This window comes from Melanerpes formicivorus, unplaced genomic scaffold, assembly GCF_026170545.1.
Source record: "Melanerpes formicivorus ecotype bairdi unplaced genomic scaffold, bMelFor1.0.p_v2 SCAF_9, whole genome shotgun sequence".
NCBI classification, from domain to species: Eukaryota; Metazoa; Chordata; class Aves; order Piciformes; family Picidae; genus Melanerpes; species Melanerpes formicivorus.
Genome location: NW_027142361.1, coordinates 27380275 through 27395589, shown reverse-complemented (window position 1 = coordinate 27395589; position 15315 = coordinate 27380275). Strand labels below are relative to the sequence as shown.

The following is a 15315-nucleotide window of genomic DNA, read 5'->3' as shown; positions in this document are numbered from 1 at the left end:
GTCCCTGCCCCCGCATCCCGCCCGAATCCAGCCCCCAGCTCGACAGGGAGGAGCCGGTAGAAGGAAAGGAAGGGGACGGACGGGATGGAAGGGCAGGATTTGCCCGGGATTTACTCCTCCCGCCCTGCCACAATCACTCGGCGCAGCACCGGCGGCAGTGGCCCGTCCCCGCATGCGCTTCCTTCCTGCGGCGGGGAGGATCGGAGCGTTTATAAATCGGGGCCCGGGACAGAGAGACGGGATGCCAGAGATTTGCAGCACCGCTCGGTCCCTTCGCCGCTTGCCATGCGGCGGGTCCCGCTGCCGCTGCTACTGGCCGGGCTGGGGCTGGGGCTCGGCGGGGCACTGGAGCCCGTTGCCCTCTCGGGTGCCCAGTGCTTGGAACACGACTGTTTCGGCATCTTTTGGGCGAAGAAATCCTTCGCGGAGGCCAGCGAGGTGTGCGAAAGGGGAAGCGGGCACCTGATGACCGTCCGTTCCACCGTGGCCGAGGATGCCATCTCCTTGCTGCTGCAGAACCGGAGCGGGACGTTGTGGCTGGGCTTGAGTTTGCCCCTGTCTTGCACCGAGCCCACTCAACGCCTTCGAGGTTTCAAGTGGGTGACGGGCGACAGCCGCACCGATTACATTAACTGGGCCCCGTCGGGGCGGCGCTGCTCGGAGCGCTGCGTCACCGTGTCCCGGGACCTGCTGTGGGAAGAGCGGCGATGCGAGGACCCGGCCGATGGCTTCCTCTGCGAGTACAACTACGACGGCAGCTGCCCTCGCCTGCCTCCCACCCAAGGGCTGCCCGTCACCTACACCACCCCGTTCGGCTCCCGCGGCGGCGACTTTATGGCTTTGCCGCCCCGCAGCACTGCCACCATCCCGGCCCTGGGGCTGGAGCTCCGTTGCGACGAGGAAGGAATGAGCGGGGGGCTGCTCTGGGGCCGTGACATGCCGGGAGCTTGGCCCTGCCGCCTGGCCAACGGGGGCTGCGAGGAGACGTGCGACGAGGAGAGGGGCCGGGCGCGCTGCTCCTGCCCCGACGGCAAGATGCTGGGCCCCGACGGGCGCAGCTGCGATTCGCCCTGCGCCAGTGCGGAGTGCCGGCATCACTGCGTGGTGGCTGGCAGCAGCTTCCTCTGCATGTGCGACTCGGGCTACCAGCTGGCCGCCGACGGCTACAGCTGCGAGGACGTCGACGACTGTGCCATCTTGCCCAGGCTGTGCGAACAGGTCTGCGTCAACACCGAGGGCGGCTTTGAGTGCCACTGCTCCAGCGGCTACAAGATGCTGGACGGGCGGTGCCAGCCCATCAACCCCTGCGACGAGGCTCCCTGTGAGCAGCAATGTGAACAGGTGCCCGGTGGGTACCGCTGCAGCTGCTACCCCGGCTATGCCATTCACCTCCCGGGGTCCACCCACTGCCGGCTCCACTGCAACAGCAGCCAGTGCCCAGCCCAGTGTGACAAAGACGCTGACTCCTGCGAGTGCCCCGACGGCTTCGTGCTGGACACTGGCGCTGACGAGGAGCAGGTCTGCGTGGACCTCGATGAGTGCGACATGGACTACTGTGACCACAACTGCACCAACCACCCTGGTGGCTACGAGTGCCACTGCAACCCTGGCTACCAGCTCATTGCCTTGCATAAGTGCATCGGAATCACGGTGGAGGACGGGGAGGGAGCATTCTCGGGGGATTCAGGACCTACATCCCAGGCGCCCACCCCCAGCAGGACCCCACCGAAGGCAGAGTACCTTCACCCTGGCGTGATGCTGGGCATTTCCATGGGCACCCTCTCAGCAGCCCTGGCCCTGCTAGCCCTGGGCTACCACCTGGCAAAGAAGCGCTGCAGGCCCCCTGCCACCATGGATTACAAGTGCAGCAGCCCCCACGAAAAGGAGATGGGGCTTCAGCCAGTCACTACGGTGTGTGCCACCTCCAGCCAGAAACTGTAGGGAGTGTGGGACGGAGGGAGAGAGGGAGGTGGATAGAACTGGGTAACATTTACTCCCCTCCCCCACACACACACACTCCCCGTTTTTTAATGAGGGAGAAAAAGCTGTCTTCACCCCCACTTCTGAACATGTTCACTCCCTTCCAGCAGGCTCTTGCAACACCGAGGAGTGGGGAAGGTGGAAGGCACAGAGCTGTGCTCAGCTTCTGCTGCTTTCCACTTTCCTTTTCTCAAGCTGTCAGTCAGGGAAACCCTCGTGTGTGTGTTACAGGAGGGGAACCGTGGCTGAGTTTATCATGGACCATGGCCCCAAATCCTCCTCCTCTTGCCTGGGAAGCTGGGCTGGGCATGAGGATTTTTCCTGGGGTATGGAGGAGCTGGGATGCTTCTGCCTTTATCTGGATCGGATTTAGTTGTTTGGGGTTTTTTGTTAAGCTGAAAGAAGGAGCAAAGCTCTCGTGGTCAGCATCTTGCCTTGCTCCTCTGCCCCTCTCCACCTCACCAGCAGAAATCTCCCATTTTTGTGTTGTCTGTCGTCCTCCCCCCCCCCCCCCCCCCCCCATCTTTTGCCTCTAAGCTATCGGACGACGGAGATTGGGAACCAATACGGCTGACCAATGTGATAGAGTATTGTTCCTTTATTGTTCCAGTGTTGCAGGCCAATGGTGCAGGCCTGAGGTGCAAGTATAGCACTGTAGAGTGTAGAAGAAACAGGAGACAGGAAAGGCAGAAAAAGAAGTGCGTAGCAAGGCAACTGCTACGACTTATATAAACTCGGAGTGCCTTGTTGGCACAGCTCCATTGGTTCCCTATGAGTGACCACACATTGCACTATTACAGATTATTGGTCCAACTACTAATGACACAACGAGGTTGTTGATGCAGGTGCATATCCTGTTGTCCCAAGATAACTGTCCATGTTTATAGCTACCAGTGTCTTGTTTTAGTTACATGCTGCAGGCACAGCACTGTTTTGCTACACTGCTAGCTAACTCTGCATTTATGGCCTACCACCATGTCAGGCTCTAGGCCTACACTGCCAGATTGCTCACACTGCTCGTTGCTGGCATTGCCACAAATCCCCCTTTTTGTTTTTGTGAGCAATCTGGTCATGGGAGTTGTTCTCATCCCATACAAGATGCTACTGCAAACACAGAAGCAAGCAAGGTAAAGCTAAGCTGTGTAGCAAAAGTAAGAGTTCTGCAGTGCAGCATGTCTAACAGACTGATGTAACCCACACAAGGCACAAAGCTTAAGTTGAACTACTTACAATGCTCTACAGAGATGGCATAATACATGGTCAAAGATAACAAACATTGTAAAGAAGAACTTAGATCTTAACAGTTCCGATCTTTACATTTCATTCCTCTTATTGACAGAGAAGACTTGATTATGCCTGAATGCATTGCACACAGAGATTGAGGCACAAATGCAATCCTTAGCACTGTCTTTTGCGATCTGCTTTAGGATTATGTTGCATCTTTATTTTCTCTAGGATGGTCAAAAATCATGAATTGTTTAATGGTAGCAAGATTTCTTTAATCTGTAAAGGTAGATCTGGCCAGGCTCTAGCTTCACAGACAGAAAACTTGCAGGCAAGCAGCAAGAGCAGAAAGAGCTTCATTGCATTGCCCAATATAAAATTACACTGAATAATGTGTTTTTGCTCATCCTAGTAATTCTGATCTCTTAATGTTCACACAACAGTAAAGCAGTCACGACACTCGGTTATAAGTTAGATGTTTTCTGTTGACATCTTGGTTTATCGTGACAGTCATTGATGTCAGTGCTAAGCAGGTTTGCTGATTGTCATTTTCATGACATTTGTGCCGTGTTCATGCTGTCTTGTGGTGAGAGGGTTACAGCATATTGCAAAGTTGATGTTTCTAGGGTTACAGCACTTTCTAGGGTTACAACATTTTCTAGGGTTAATATTTCTAGGGTTACAGCATTTCTAGGGTTGCCATGAGCTAAATTTTTGCTATGGGGTATTCTCTCTTTTCCCCCTTTTTTTTTTTTTTTTTTTTTTTAATAATGTCTACTAAGCAAAATGTAAAGATGAAACTGTATCCTCTAGGATGTCTACATTCAGAAGCACACTTAGTTAACAAGAGAGAATACAAAGTTATCAAGCAACCACAATATTCAGTCCTAATTCACATGATGCTGTGGTACATTCTTCTGAGTGATGCTGTTTGATCCCAGATTATCATAGCAGTTGTTGTGATCGGTGTTCGACTGCATGGGAAATGCTGTGTCCTCGTGGTCTTGATTCTTCCGCCGTTGTTTGTTGCGATGATTGCAGTTAGCAGAAAAGAAGGCTCGAGGTGACCTGATCGTGGCCATCCAGTATCTGAAGAGAGCCTACAAGAATGCTGGGGAGGGACATCCTAGCATGTCAGGAGATGACAGGACTAGGGAGAATGGAACAAGGCTGGGGATGGGAAGATTCAGGCTGGATGTGAAGAAGAAATTCTTCGCTGTGACAATGATGAAGCCCTGGAATGGGTTGCCCAAGGAGATGGCCGAGGCCCCATGCCTGGAGGTGTTTAAGACCAGGCTGGACGAGGCTCTAGCCTGCCTGATCCAGTGTGAGATGTCCCTGCCCATGGCAGTGGTTGGAACTAAATGATCCCTGTGGTCCTTTCCAACCTTGACTCATTCCACGAGTCTATGATTCCACAGATTTTCTAACTAATTTTGAGTGTTTTTTGTTTGTTTTTAATGTGAGCTATTTTTGAATTTGTAATTAATTTTTTGCTTCATTTCTTTAACATTTTGAAATCTACTTTCAATAAATCTATTTCATTTTTGTTTGATTTCATTATATGGATTTATGGGCTTTTTTATTATTTTTTACATGTTTAAAATTGTTTTTATTTAATTTTTTTTTTGTTTAATTTATTTTCATTTCAATTTTGATTTTGTAAATTATTTTTATAGTTCTTTCTTTTTAATTCTAACTTGAGTTGTTTCACGCTTTATGTTGAATGTATTTCTTTTATTATTTATTTTGTTTCTTTTGTTATTTTGCTTCATTTTTAGTTATTGTTTTCTATTGTGAATTTATTATTTTGATGTGTTTAATATTTTGACTTTTAATCTAGTTCTTTTGTTTAATCTTTAATTAATTTCAATTTTTGTTTTTAAATTTATTTCTATACTGTTTTAATGTGGTATTTTCTTCATTGCATTTTATCATATATATATATATTTTTTGTTTGCACTCTTTAATTATTTTTTGTTAACTTTTTTGTTTGTTAATTTTAATCTAATTTTGATATAATTTTATTCAATTAATTTTTGTTTTGTATTTTATTTTTTCTTTGTTCTTTAAATTTTTATTATTATAACTTACTTTTTGTAATTTTTAATTAATTTCTTTTTTACCTTCTTTATTATAATTTTTCTTTTGTTATTGTAATTTTTTAATCTGTATTTTAATTTGTTATTCCAATCAATTTGTTCTTTTTCAATTTCTTTTATTTTTGTAATTTCTATTTTTTCTTTTTATCTAGTGTTTAATCTTTTATTTTTTATCTTATATTCTTTATTATAATTATTTATTTTCCATGTTTGTTTTATTTAATCTACTTTCTATTCTAATTTTAATTTTTTTTTTATTATATTTTTTAACCTTTTCTATTAATTCTTTTTTATTATCAATTTTCATTTTAATCTCAACTTTTTCTTTGTATAATTTTTTGGTTGTTTTAGTCTAGTAGTCTTGATAATCCTTATTTTCTTTTTTTTGCTAACAATTCTTATGTCTTTTTCTGTTAATAGCTATTCTGTGTTAGTAATCTTTATGATTTTTCAGTGTGTCATATTTTGTTTTTAATATTTTATTTTCATCGTTGCTCTTCTTTTTTATTACTATTCTGTTATTTAGCACTCTATGTTTTGTATCCAGAGTTTTTGTGCTTTTGTTATATATTTCTATGTTTTTTTGTTTACTTTTTTTTTGCTTTTTTTATTTTTTGTTTTTTTTTCTAGTCTATGTCTAAGAAGGAAATATAAAGACATTACCTTAGCTAAGGAATACTTTTTTAAATGAATACCTATTTACTACAAGTCTTACCTATATTACATGGAGCTCCTTTGAAATGCCATGGCACACAACTAAGAAGGTTCGAACCAAAAGAAATCTTACAATGTGAACTCATTACTAAGTACTTACACCTTTCTACAATTACTATGTACTAGGTATCTGTAAAAACCAAATGCTTACCATTCATTATGCTTACCATTCATTATGCTTACCAGGAAAACTTAGCAAATATCTAAATAACAAATCTCTTAAGGACATTGCAATCAGAAATGAAGAAATTAGCACTGTAACTTTAAGTCAGAGAAGAGCTTTGGTTGGCAAGAGTAGTACTAGAAAATCCTCCCTTTTCTGGGGGTGGGGGTAAGGGTGGGTGGCTAGCAAGGTGTGACCTAGTTGCTATTGTTTCTGTATTAGGGTCTTAACGACTTGCAGCCTATCGTGTCTGAACGACCATTGTTCCACCCATACTGGATTATGTGTTTTCCATTTTAATTTGTGGGTTGGTTGCTGACTAGTAGCCACTACAAAGAAGGAACAGTAACAAGTTTTGCTCCTAGTTGACTTAAGGCATATCAGCCCAATAGAGCAACTGGAAGGGTTAACATGTATGGTCTTACAGTGATTGATTTGCTGTAGTTAAAAGCTAATTGCACTGGCTCTTTGCTAACCCAGGTTGTTTGGATACCTTTTAAACACATGACTTCAAAATTTGCCATGAGCAATGACTAGTGACCATTCAGTTTATGACTAGGTATGATGATGGCATCGTCTCCAGTATCCATAATAATTGAAAATTGTATAATTTGTCCACAAGGGTGTCTGACAGATAAAATCTGTTCCAGTTTTCTCTTTTGGATTTTTAGGGCTAATAAGGTATTAGGCATATCAGTGGAATCTGAGCCTTCTTGCCCCTGGATTCTGTTATAAGTTTTAGGCACTTGGGACTCAGATGGCATTAACTAAGCAATTTCTGTCCCAACAAGAGTGCTAACAGGAGAGGCAATGGTATAGAGCATAATTTTCATAGCCCAGTCATAATCAGAATGTATTGAACCAGGAATTATAAGAATGCCCTGTCTAAAGATAGACTGTCGTCTGCCAATTAACAGAGCACAGGGTCTGTGACCCAAAGGACCATGCCAGTTAAACTTGACAACGCTTTGTGGATTCAAAAGGAGATATGTTGTCAGGTCCGCTGTGCGCTGCCGGGGGGGGGGGCTGGGGGAGGGGGGGGAGGGGGAGGGGAAGGTGGGGGGCGCGGTCCAAGGACCCTGGTTTGGTGTCGTCGTGTGGGGTATATTCACGCTGCAGGAGCAGCTTCTGCGACGATCTCGAGTAAAATGATTAGATTTGTGACCCTTTCGAGTCTGTCCAACAGTCAGACACTTTAAGGTACCTAGGTTTCTCAGAGGCACGATTTCAGGACTGCTTCTATGGCCGTGGCTAGATACATTGCTGCTTGTCGATGCCTTCATTCGTTGTGGTCCTGCAGTCATGAGGCAGTGGCACCTGTTGGTAAAATGCTGAGAACCTGTTTAGTTTCTTCATTAGCATTGTCAAATTCCAAAATATCCACATTTCTACCTTCATATCGTGAGTCAGGTCTGAATTAGCATTGAATGCTGTATGTAAGGGATGGTATTGACAAAGGAACCAAGTGTCCCTGTTCGGGCGCCAGATATCGGACGACGGAGATTGGGAACCAATACGGCTGACCAATGTGATCGAGTATTGTTCCTTTATTGTTCCAGTGTTGCAGGCCGATGGTGCAGGCCTGAGGTGCAGGCCTATGGAGCAGGCCTGTAGTGCAAGTATAGCACTGTAGAGTGTAGAAGAAACAGGAGACAGGAAAGGCAGAAAAAGAAGTGCGTAGCAAGGCAACTGCTACGACTTATATAAACTCGGAGTGCCTTGTTGGCACAGCTCCATTGGTTCCCTATGAGTGACCACACATTGCACTATTACAGATTATTGGTCCAACTACTAATGACACAACGAGGTTGTTGATGCAGGTGCATATCCTGTTGTCCCAAGATAACTGTCCATGTTTATAGCTACCAGTGTCTTGTTTTAGTTACATGCTGCAGGCACAGCACTGTTTTGCTCCACTGCTAGCTAACTCTGCATTTATGGCCTACCACCATGTCAGGCTCTAGGCCTGCACTGCCAGATTGCTCACACTGCTCGTTGCTGGCATTGCCACACTAAGCTGAGCATTTTCCACCTTAAATCACTTCCAGCATTGGGGACCCTGCTAAGTATCACCACCAGGGCTAAAATGCAAATTTCTCACTGGTTTTTGGTTGTGTTTTGGAGGTTTTTTTTCTGGGTGGGGTGGGGTGTGGAGGTTAAGTGGGGATTGTGAGAATGCCAGAGTCATTATTTCCATGGCAGGAAAGACTTCTCATGGCGCCAGGGAGCCTTGAGTCCCCCACACGATTTCTTCAGTCATTTTCTGCCCTTACTGGGTTAAAATATTTGGTTTTTTTTTTTACTATCAAACATGTTAGACCAACTCCTCTGGTCCACAGGGATTTCCCCCACCCCCCTTGTTTTTTCCTTTAGTTTTGTCTATAGCAAAACTTTTCAGGGGCAGGGCAAGATCTAGCCCTCTGCTCGCTTCCCAGCAGCAGACTGAGGGAGAAATCTGGGGGGAAAGGACCTTTTTTATTGGTATGTGTTTTCCAGTTCCATTGTTTGGTGAGGAAATGAGGAGCAGAGTGGTAAGACTGGGGGGGAGTCCTGTTTCTTCACCCAGGCTGGGGGGGAAGCCAAGAAACTTGCAAAATTAATAGATGAGGGGCGAGCAACTGATGTCATTTACCTGGACCTGAGCAAAGCCTTCGACACTGTCCCGCACCACATCCTGGTCTCCAAACTGGTGACACATGGGTTTGATGGGTGGACCACTAGATGGATAAGGAACTGGCTTGATGGCCGCACCCAAAGAGTGGCTGTCAATGGCTCCATGTCCCAGTGGAGGCCAGTGACAAGCGGAGTCCCTCAGGGATCAGTCCTGGGACCTGTCTTATTCAACATCTTCGTGGGTGCCATGGACAGTGGCATTGAGTGCACCCTCAGCAAGTTTGCTGATGACACCAAGCTGTGTGGTGCAGCAGACACACTGGAGGGAAGGGAGGCCATCCAGAGGGACCTTGACAGGCTGGAGAGGTGGGCACAAGCCAACCTCATGAAGTTCAATAAGAGCAAGTGCAGGGTCCTGCATCTGGGTCGAGGCAATCCCAGGCACAAATCCAGACTGGGCAGTGACTGGCTGGAAAGTAGCCCTGAGGAGAGAGACTTGGGGGTGCTGGTGGACAAGAAGCTCAACATGAGCTCTCAATGTGCACTTGCAGCCCGCAAAGCCAATCAGATCCTGGGCTGCATCAGGAGAAGTGTGGCCAGCAGGTCGAGGGAGGTGATCCTCCCCCTCTACTCAGCCCTGGTGAGACCCCACCTGGAGTACTGTGCCCAGTTCTGGAGCCCCTATTGCAAGAGGGATGTGGAGGTGCTGGAGCGTGTCCAGAGAAGGGCCACAAGGATGATCAGAGGGCTGGAGCACCTCTCCTATGAGGACAGACTGAAGGAGTTGGGGCTGTTCAGTCTGCAGAAGGGAAGACTCCGAGGTGACCTAATTGTGGCCTTCCAGTATCTGAAGGGGGCCTACAGGAAGGCTGGGGAAGGACTTCTCAGGATCTCAGGTAGTGACAGGACTAGGGGGAATGGAATGAAGCTGGAGGTGGGGAGATTCAGGCTGGATGTGAGGAGGAGGTTCTTCACCATGAGAGTGGTGAGGCACTGGAATGGGTTGTCCAGGGAGGTGGTTGAGGCCCCGTCCCTGGAGGTGTTTTAGAGCAGGCTGGATGAGGCTCTGTCCAGCCTGGTCTAGTGTGGGGTGTCCCTGCCCATGGCAGGGGGGTTGGAACTAGATGATCCTTGTGGTCCCTTCCAACCCTGAATGAAACTATGAAACTATGAAGAGGGTGCAGACAGTTTTACATCCATGGAATCTCAGCCTCTAGCAGCACTCGGCTTCCCTGCAGGGCATTTTGCAAGCCTGGGGTGGTTGTTTCAGGAGGGCTGGACCCTGCAGAGGGGCTGCAAAGCCCAGGGAGGGTTGTGTCCTCCCCATTATCACAAGTTGGAAGGGACCCCAAGGATCCTCTGGTCCAAACTTCCTAGGTGGTGGTGGGGTTGAAATGAGCTGGCCCAGCACCCCGTCCAGCTGAGCCTGTCCAATGGAGGGGAATCCACCACTTCCCTTGGGAGATGATCCCAGTGTCTGACTGTTCTCAATGCTTTTACATTCTCTTCTGGAGTCCCACCAGAACTTCCCCCAGGAGTAACTTTTCCCCCATTCCCCCTTGCCTTTTCCATGTGACTCCTTTGGTTTGCTTCCCTGATAGAGCTACCTTGAAGTGGGGAAAAATAAAGATCTGTGTTGTAGCTTTCCTGATGGAAATGGCTCAAGCCCCCTGCTTTATATGCCTGGCACAGTTCTAAATAGTTATTTATTTATTGGAAGTATACCCTGAGCAATGCACAGCCACGTGGGGATCCTGTGTGGACACCAATAAAGCTTTTACAGTCTGGGTTTGAAAGCTGTTAATGAATTATTTCTTGCTCCCCTTCCCTTGAAGTGAGCAAATGTTTTCCCCTCAGCTTATCTCACAGACAGAGCTCCATAAAAGCCTTCAGATACAACAGATAAAAGGAGCTGAGGGTCCTTGAGTAGAGCATGGAGTGAAGGACAGAATGTCATCCAGAGGGACCTGGATAGGCTGGAGAGGTGGGCTGAGGAGAGTCTTGTGTGGGTCACTAAGGCAAAGTGCAAGGTCCTGCACCTAGGTCAGGGCAATCCTAGATACCAGCACAGGCTGGGGGAGAATAAAATTGAGAGCAGCCCTGCAGAAAAGGACTTGGGGGTGCTGGTGGGTGAGGAGCTGGACATGAGCCAGCAATGGGCACTCACAGCCCAGAGGGTCAATGGCAGCCTGGGCTGCATCAAAAGAAGTGTGGCCAGCAGATGTGGAGAGAGGGGATTCTGCCACTCTGCTCTGGTGAGACCTCACCTGGAGTACTGCATCCAGCTACTGGCTGCCCAAAACAGAGGGACTTGGACCTGCTGGAACATGTCCAGAGGAATACCAGGAAGATGATCAGAGGGCTGGAGCAGCTCTGCTGTTAAAGACAGGCTGAAAAAATTGGGGCTGCTCAGCCTGGAGAAGAGAAGGCTCCAGGGAGACTTTACAACTGTGTTTCAATATCTGAAGGGCACCCACTGGAAGGCTGGGGAGGGACTATTTAGAAGGGCTTGGAGTCAAAGGATGAGGGGCAGTGGTTTGAAACTGAAGCAGGGGAGATTTAAGTTGGACATCAGGAGGAAGTTCTTTACCATGAGAGTGGTGAAATATCAGAACAGGCTGCCTGAGGATGTGGTTGAGTCCCCATCCCTGCAGACCTTCAAGATCAGCCTTGATGTGTCCCTGGGGCATCTGATCTAGCTGGGGGTTGGACAAGATGACCTTTGAAGGCCCCTTCCAACCCAAGGCAGTCACTGAATCTGTGAATCTTTTTGTCCTGCTGGCTTTCACCAGTGTGATTAAAACAGAAGGAATGAGCTATAAATAATTGAGGACAAGAAGAATGTCAAAAAGGCCAAAATCAAACCCAAGTAAACTGAAAATTACTAACTTAGTGCTACCTCAGTATGGCCAAGCTGGGGGCATCTTGTTCCATGGCAGTGTGGTTGAAATGCCATCAAGAGGTGATGTTCAACCTGTGGCCTTCAGCAGGAAGGATTGGGCTCTCCTGGATTTTCTTGTGGAAAACACAATTTTGGGCTTGCACGTTCTAAAATCTCTTTGCCTGGGAGTTTGAGGAGGGTTATTGGTGGGATTCAGATATTTCTCCACTGGCTCCTTTTCCCTTCCTTCCTCCCTTCCCCTCCTTTTCCCCAAGGGAGTTTTGGGACTCTTGGGCACCTGCCAAGCTTGTGTAATCTCAGACTGTGATCTCAGAAACTCCCTTTCTTCAACATGAGAGGAACCCAAAGGGGTCAAATTCATCCCATGCCCTCAACACCCTGAGGTGCTGGGGTAGGAGCCTGGTGTGATCCTACCCCTTCACACTGCTATCTCTGGATTTAGGGGGCTTGGAAAAGTCCTGCAGCCCATCCTTTGGGCTTTCCAACATCCTTCAAAGCATTTTGGGCTGAGCCTGTGGTTTATTATTTGGGAAGGGGCACTTGCCCCCTGGCTGGTCAGAATACAGAATTAACCAGGTTGGAAAAGACCTCAGAGATCATCCAGTCCAACCTATCACCCAGCACCATCTCATCAACTAAACCATGGCACCAAGTGCCTCATCCAGGCTCTTCTTAAACACCTCCAGGGATGATGACTCCACCACCTCCCTGGGCAGCACATTCCAATGGCAAATCTCTCTTCCTGTGAAGAATTTCTTTCTAACATGACAGACACCGATACATTTTGGTCAACCCTTACAATCCCCTGTCCTGGTGGAGGTTCCTGGCTCCTGCCACAATAATTAACCAACCAATGTCATTAACTCTGCCACAGGCCAGTCTTATGGCTTCTTTTATTTTGTTGAACCGCACAGCACAAGCAAGGACCAGCAGCTTGCCCCCTGTCCAGCCCAAAAATCCCCTTTGCCCATGCCTGGGGTGGAGACACCCATCTGGGGGTCTGGTGAGGGCGAGGATGCCCTAGAAGGTGGTGGTCTTTGTGAGGAGAGGTCCAGGCTTGCAGCAGGGCTCAGGATGCACAGGCTCCTGCTGGCAGGGCAGAGTTGGGCACATGCAGCCCTTGCCCTTGTCATCCCCCCGGGGGGCAGCGCAGTAGTCGAGAGGCTCTTCCTCCTCCTCCTCATCCACGGTATTGCCCTCCCTGGCACGGCAGCAGCAGCAGAGGCTGGTGTTGAGGCAGCGCCGCAGGACACTGTGGAAGGAGTGCCGGAAGTTTTCTGAGAGGAAGCCGTAGAGGATGGGGTTGGCACAGCTGTTGGAGTAGCTGAGGATGAGGGAGGCGTTGTTGACAGTGGCATCCAAGCGGCCGGGCAGCAGCAGGTTGATCAGCTGGACCACGTAGAAGGGCATCCAGCAGACCACGAACATGGCCACCACCATCAGCACCAGGCGGGTCAGCTTGCCCTCAGAGCGCCGGCGCTGCTGCCAGCCCACCCGCTGTGCCACCACCCGCATCTTGCCCATGATCAGCAGGTAGCACAGCCCCATGGCCAGCACGGGCAGCAGGAAGCCCAGCAAGGTGGTGTAGACCACGAAAGCGGCCGACCAGGCTGGGCTGGGCCAAAGGAGGTTGCAGGCCACCGCTTGGCCGTCGCGGGTGGCCGCCGTGCCAGCGAAGACGGGGATGGGCGAAGCCACCAGCAGGGACAGGAGCCAGACCCCTCCGTTGACCATCTTGGCCACCCGGGGGCGGCGGTAGGTGGCGGCCCGCAGCGGGTGCACCACGGCGATGTAGCGGTCCAGGCTGAGGACGGTCAGGCAGAAGACGCTGGTGAACATGTTGAGGCCGTCGACGCCCAGCACCGTGCGGCACAGCGCCCGGCCGAAGGGCCAGTGGTGCAGGGCAGCCGAGGTGGCCACGAAGGGGATGCTGAGCATGAAGAGTTCGTCAGCGATGGCCAGGTTGAGCAGGTAGATGTTGGTGGCCGTCTTCATCTTGGCGTAGCGCAGGATGACGAAGATCACCAGGGAGTTGCCCAGGAGCCCCAGCAGGCACACCAGGGCGTAGATGCACTGGATCACCACCATGCCGGCGATCTCGCCCGCCCTGCCGCCCCGCTCCGCCGGCCCCTGCAGCCGCCCAGCCTCCCCCGCGCCCATGCTGCTGTTGGGGGACACCTCGGAGGCAGCCCAGCTGGCGACGGTCCAGAGGGGCACGCCGGCCACCTGGGCCCCCGCCGGGAGCTGCTGGCCCTCGGCGTTCATGCTGGCAGGTGGTCCATGGAGGGGACGCTGCCTGGGATGGGGAGCGGCCTGAAGACAGGGCACAGGCAGAGAGAGAGAAGGGGCTGAGGGTGGCAGCAGACGCAAAGCACGTTCCCCTGCCTTCCCCCTTGGATCGTGGCCACAGTCTCCTCTGCTCCCTCCATCCATCCCTCTCCATTCCCTGGGCACCTTCACACTATTCCTTGGGGCAGAGGCATCCTGGTGTTTGGGGGCTTAGGGCCTGTGGGCATGGAGTGTCTGTCAGCTGCCCACGGAGGCACAGCAGGAGACCCATGGCATGGACTGAGATTCAAGTGCCACCAACCGCTCTAGTGAACAGTCTCAACGGTATCATTAACCCCCTGCAAGGAAAGTAAAACAGAAGGAGAAAGCCAGGCTGGAGATCTTTTACCTCTCAATCCTCCTAGGATTAAAAGAGCATCATCTCTCGTCCCTTCCAGGGGGCAGCAGCCGGTGCTGGGAGCTGCTCCAGCGGGATCCGCGGGCTCTTGGCAACGCAAAGTCCTGCTTGACCTGAATCAGATGACCAGAAGGATCCAGACCTTTTAAAGTGAAAGACAGACCAGGCTGGCTGGGTGGGAATGCAGGCGATTCTCCCTCACCCCCATCACCTGGGCTGTAAAAAATCCGATTTCCTGTTAAAAATAAGAAAGAAAGAACGAAAATAGAATACAAGTTTCCAATGGATGTTCTCTGCTTTCCCAATGGAAAATAAAGCAGCATCCGTACCCCTCCCCCTTCTCATTGAGGTGTGCGGGATTCTGGGGGCTGTGCCCACGCCGAGGTAGGACAAACCATCATCCTCCTCCTCCAGTGCCGAGCCCCAGTCCTCCGATCCCTGGTGCTGCGGGCACTGCGGCGGGCGGGATGCTGCAGTCCGAGCTCGGCGGCAGGGAGGGACCGGGACCCTCCCCGCCGAAACCACCCTCCTCCGCACACACTCCGCCTTCGCATCCCCCCCTCCTCACCTCGGTGGGTGCCTCCGGGGGGTCCCCGGGTAAAGGCAGGAGATGGATCCGGGTTGCCCTGGCGACCAGCCCCCACCCCCTCTTCCCCGCGCTCGCTCCCGCATCCCTCCCGCGCATCCCCTGCGCAGCCCTTCCCTGCCAACCCCCCCTCTGCAGCCGCTGCAAGGCGAGGGGGAGGAGGGGGGAGAGGGGGTGTGCAGGCAGGGACCTCCACATGCCTGCTCGATCCTTGCTTAGTTGGCAGGGCAGGAGCATCCCAAAGCCTGGGGATGGGGAGGTGGTGGACATAAGGTGGTTGGACATCAGGAGGAAGTTCTTTACCACGAGAGTGGTGAAATACTGGAACAAGTTGGCAAGGGATGT

The 15315-nt window shown here is 50.2% G+C and overlaps 2 protein-coding genes across 6 annotated transcripts; one reads left to right on the top strand and one right to left on the bottom strand.

The window, feature by feature from the left end:
* The first annotated feature begins 264 nt into the window (after nt 1-264).
* THBD (thrombomodulin) lies at nt 265-2463 on the top strand. The gene has a single exon (XM_068143249.1). The coding sequence runs from the start codon at nt 286-288 to the stop codon at nt 1939-1941; it is 1656 nt and encodes a 551-aa protein (XP_067999350.1). The 5' UTR covers nt 265-285; the 3' UTR covers nt 1942-2463.
* A 10013-nt stretch (nt 2464-12476) lies between these two features.
* SSTR4 (somatostatin receptor 4) lies at nt 12477-15026 on the bottom strand. 5 transcript variants are annotated; one of them, XM_068142904.1, is made up of 3 exons: nt 14953-15024; nt 14376-14619; nt 12477-14011 (listed from the first exon to the last, which is right to left on the bottom strand). In XM_068142904.1, the coding sequence occupies exon 3, from the start codon at nt 13961-13963 to the stop codon at nt 12719-12721; it is 1245 nt and encodes a 414-aa protein (XP_067999005.1). In that variant the 5' UTR covers nt 13964-14011; nt 14376-14619; nt 14953-15024; the 3' UTR covers nt 12477-12718. The 5 variants fall into 5 exon arrangements, with proteins under 5 accessions (XP_067999005.1, XP_067999004.1, XP_067999001.1 ...); XM_068142903.1 differs by having other exon boundaries at nt 12477-14526; nt 14953-15026; XM_068142900.1 differs by having other exon boundaries at nt 12477-14619.
* Between the last annotated feature and the right edge of the window lie 289 nt (nt 15027-15315).

Excerpts from the sequence above, each read along its gene's own strand:
- SSTR4 (XM_068142903.1), bottom strand. The coding sequence starts at position 14,131 with ATGGATGGAGGGAGCAGAGGAGACTGTGGCCACGATCCAAGGGGGAAG.
- THBD (XM_068143249.1), top strand. The coding sequence starts at position 286 with ATGCGGCGGGTCCCGCTGCCGCTGCTACTGGCCGGGCTGGGGCTGGGG.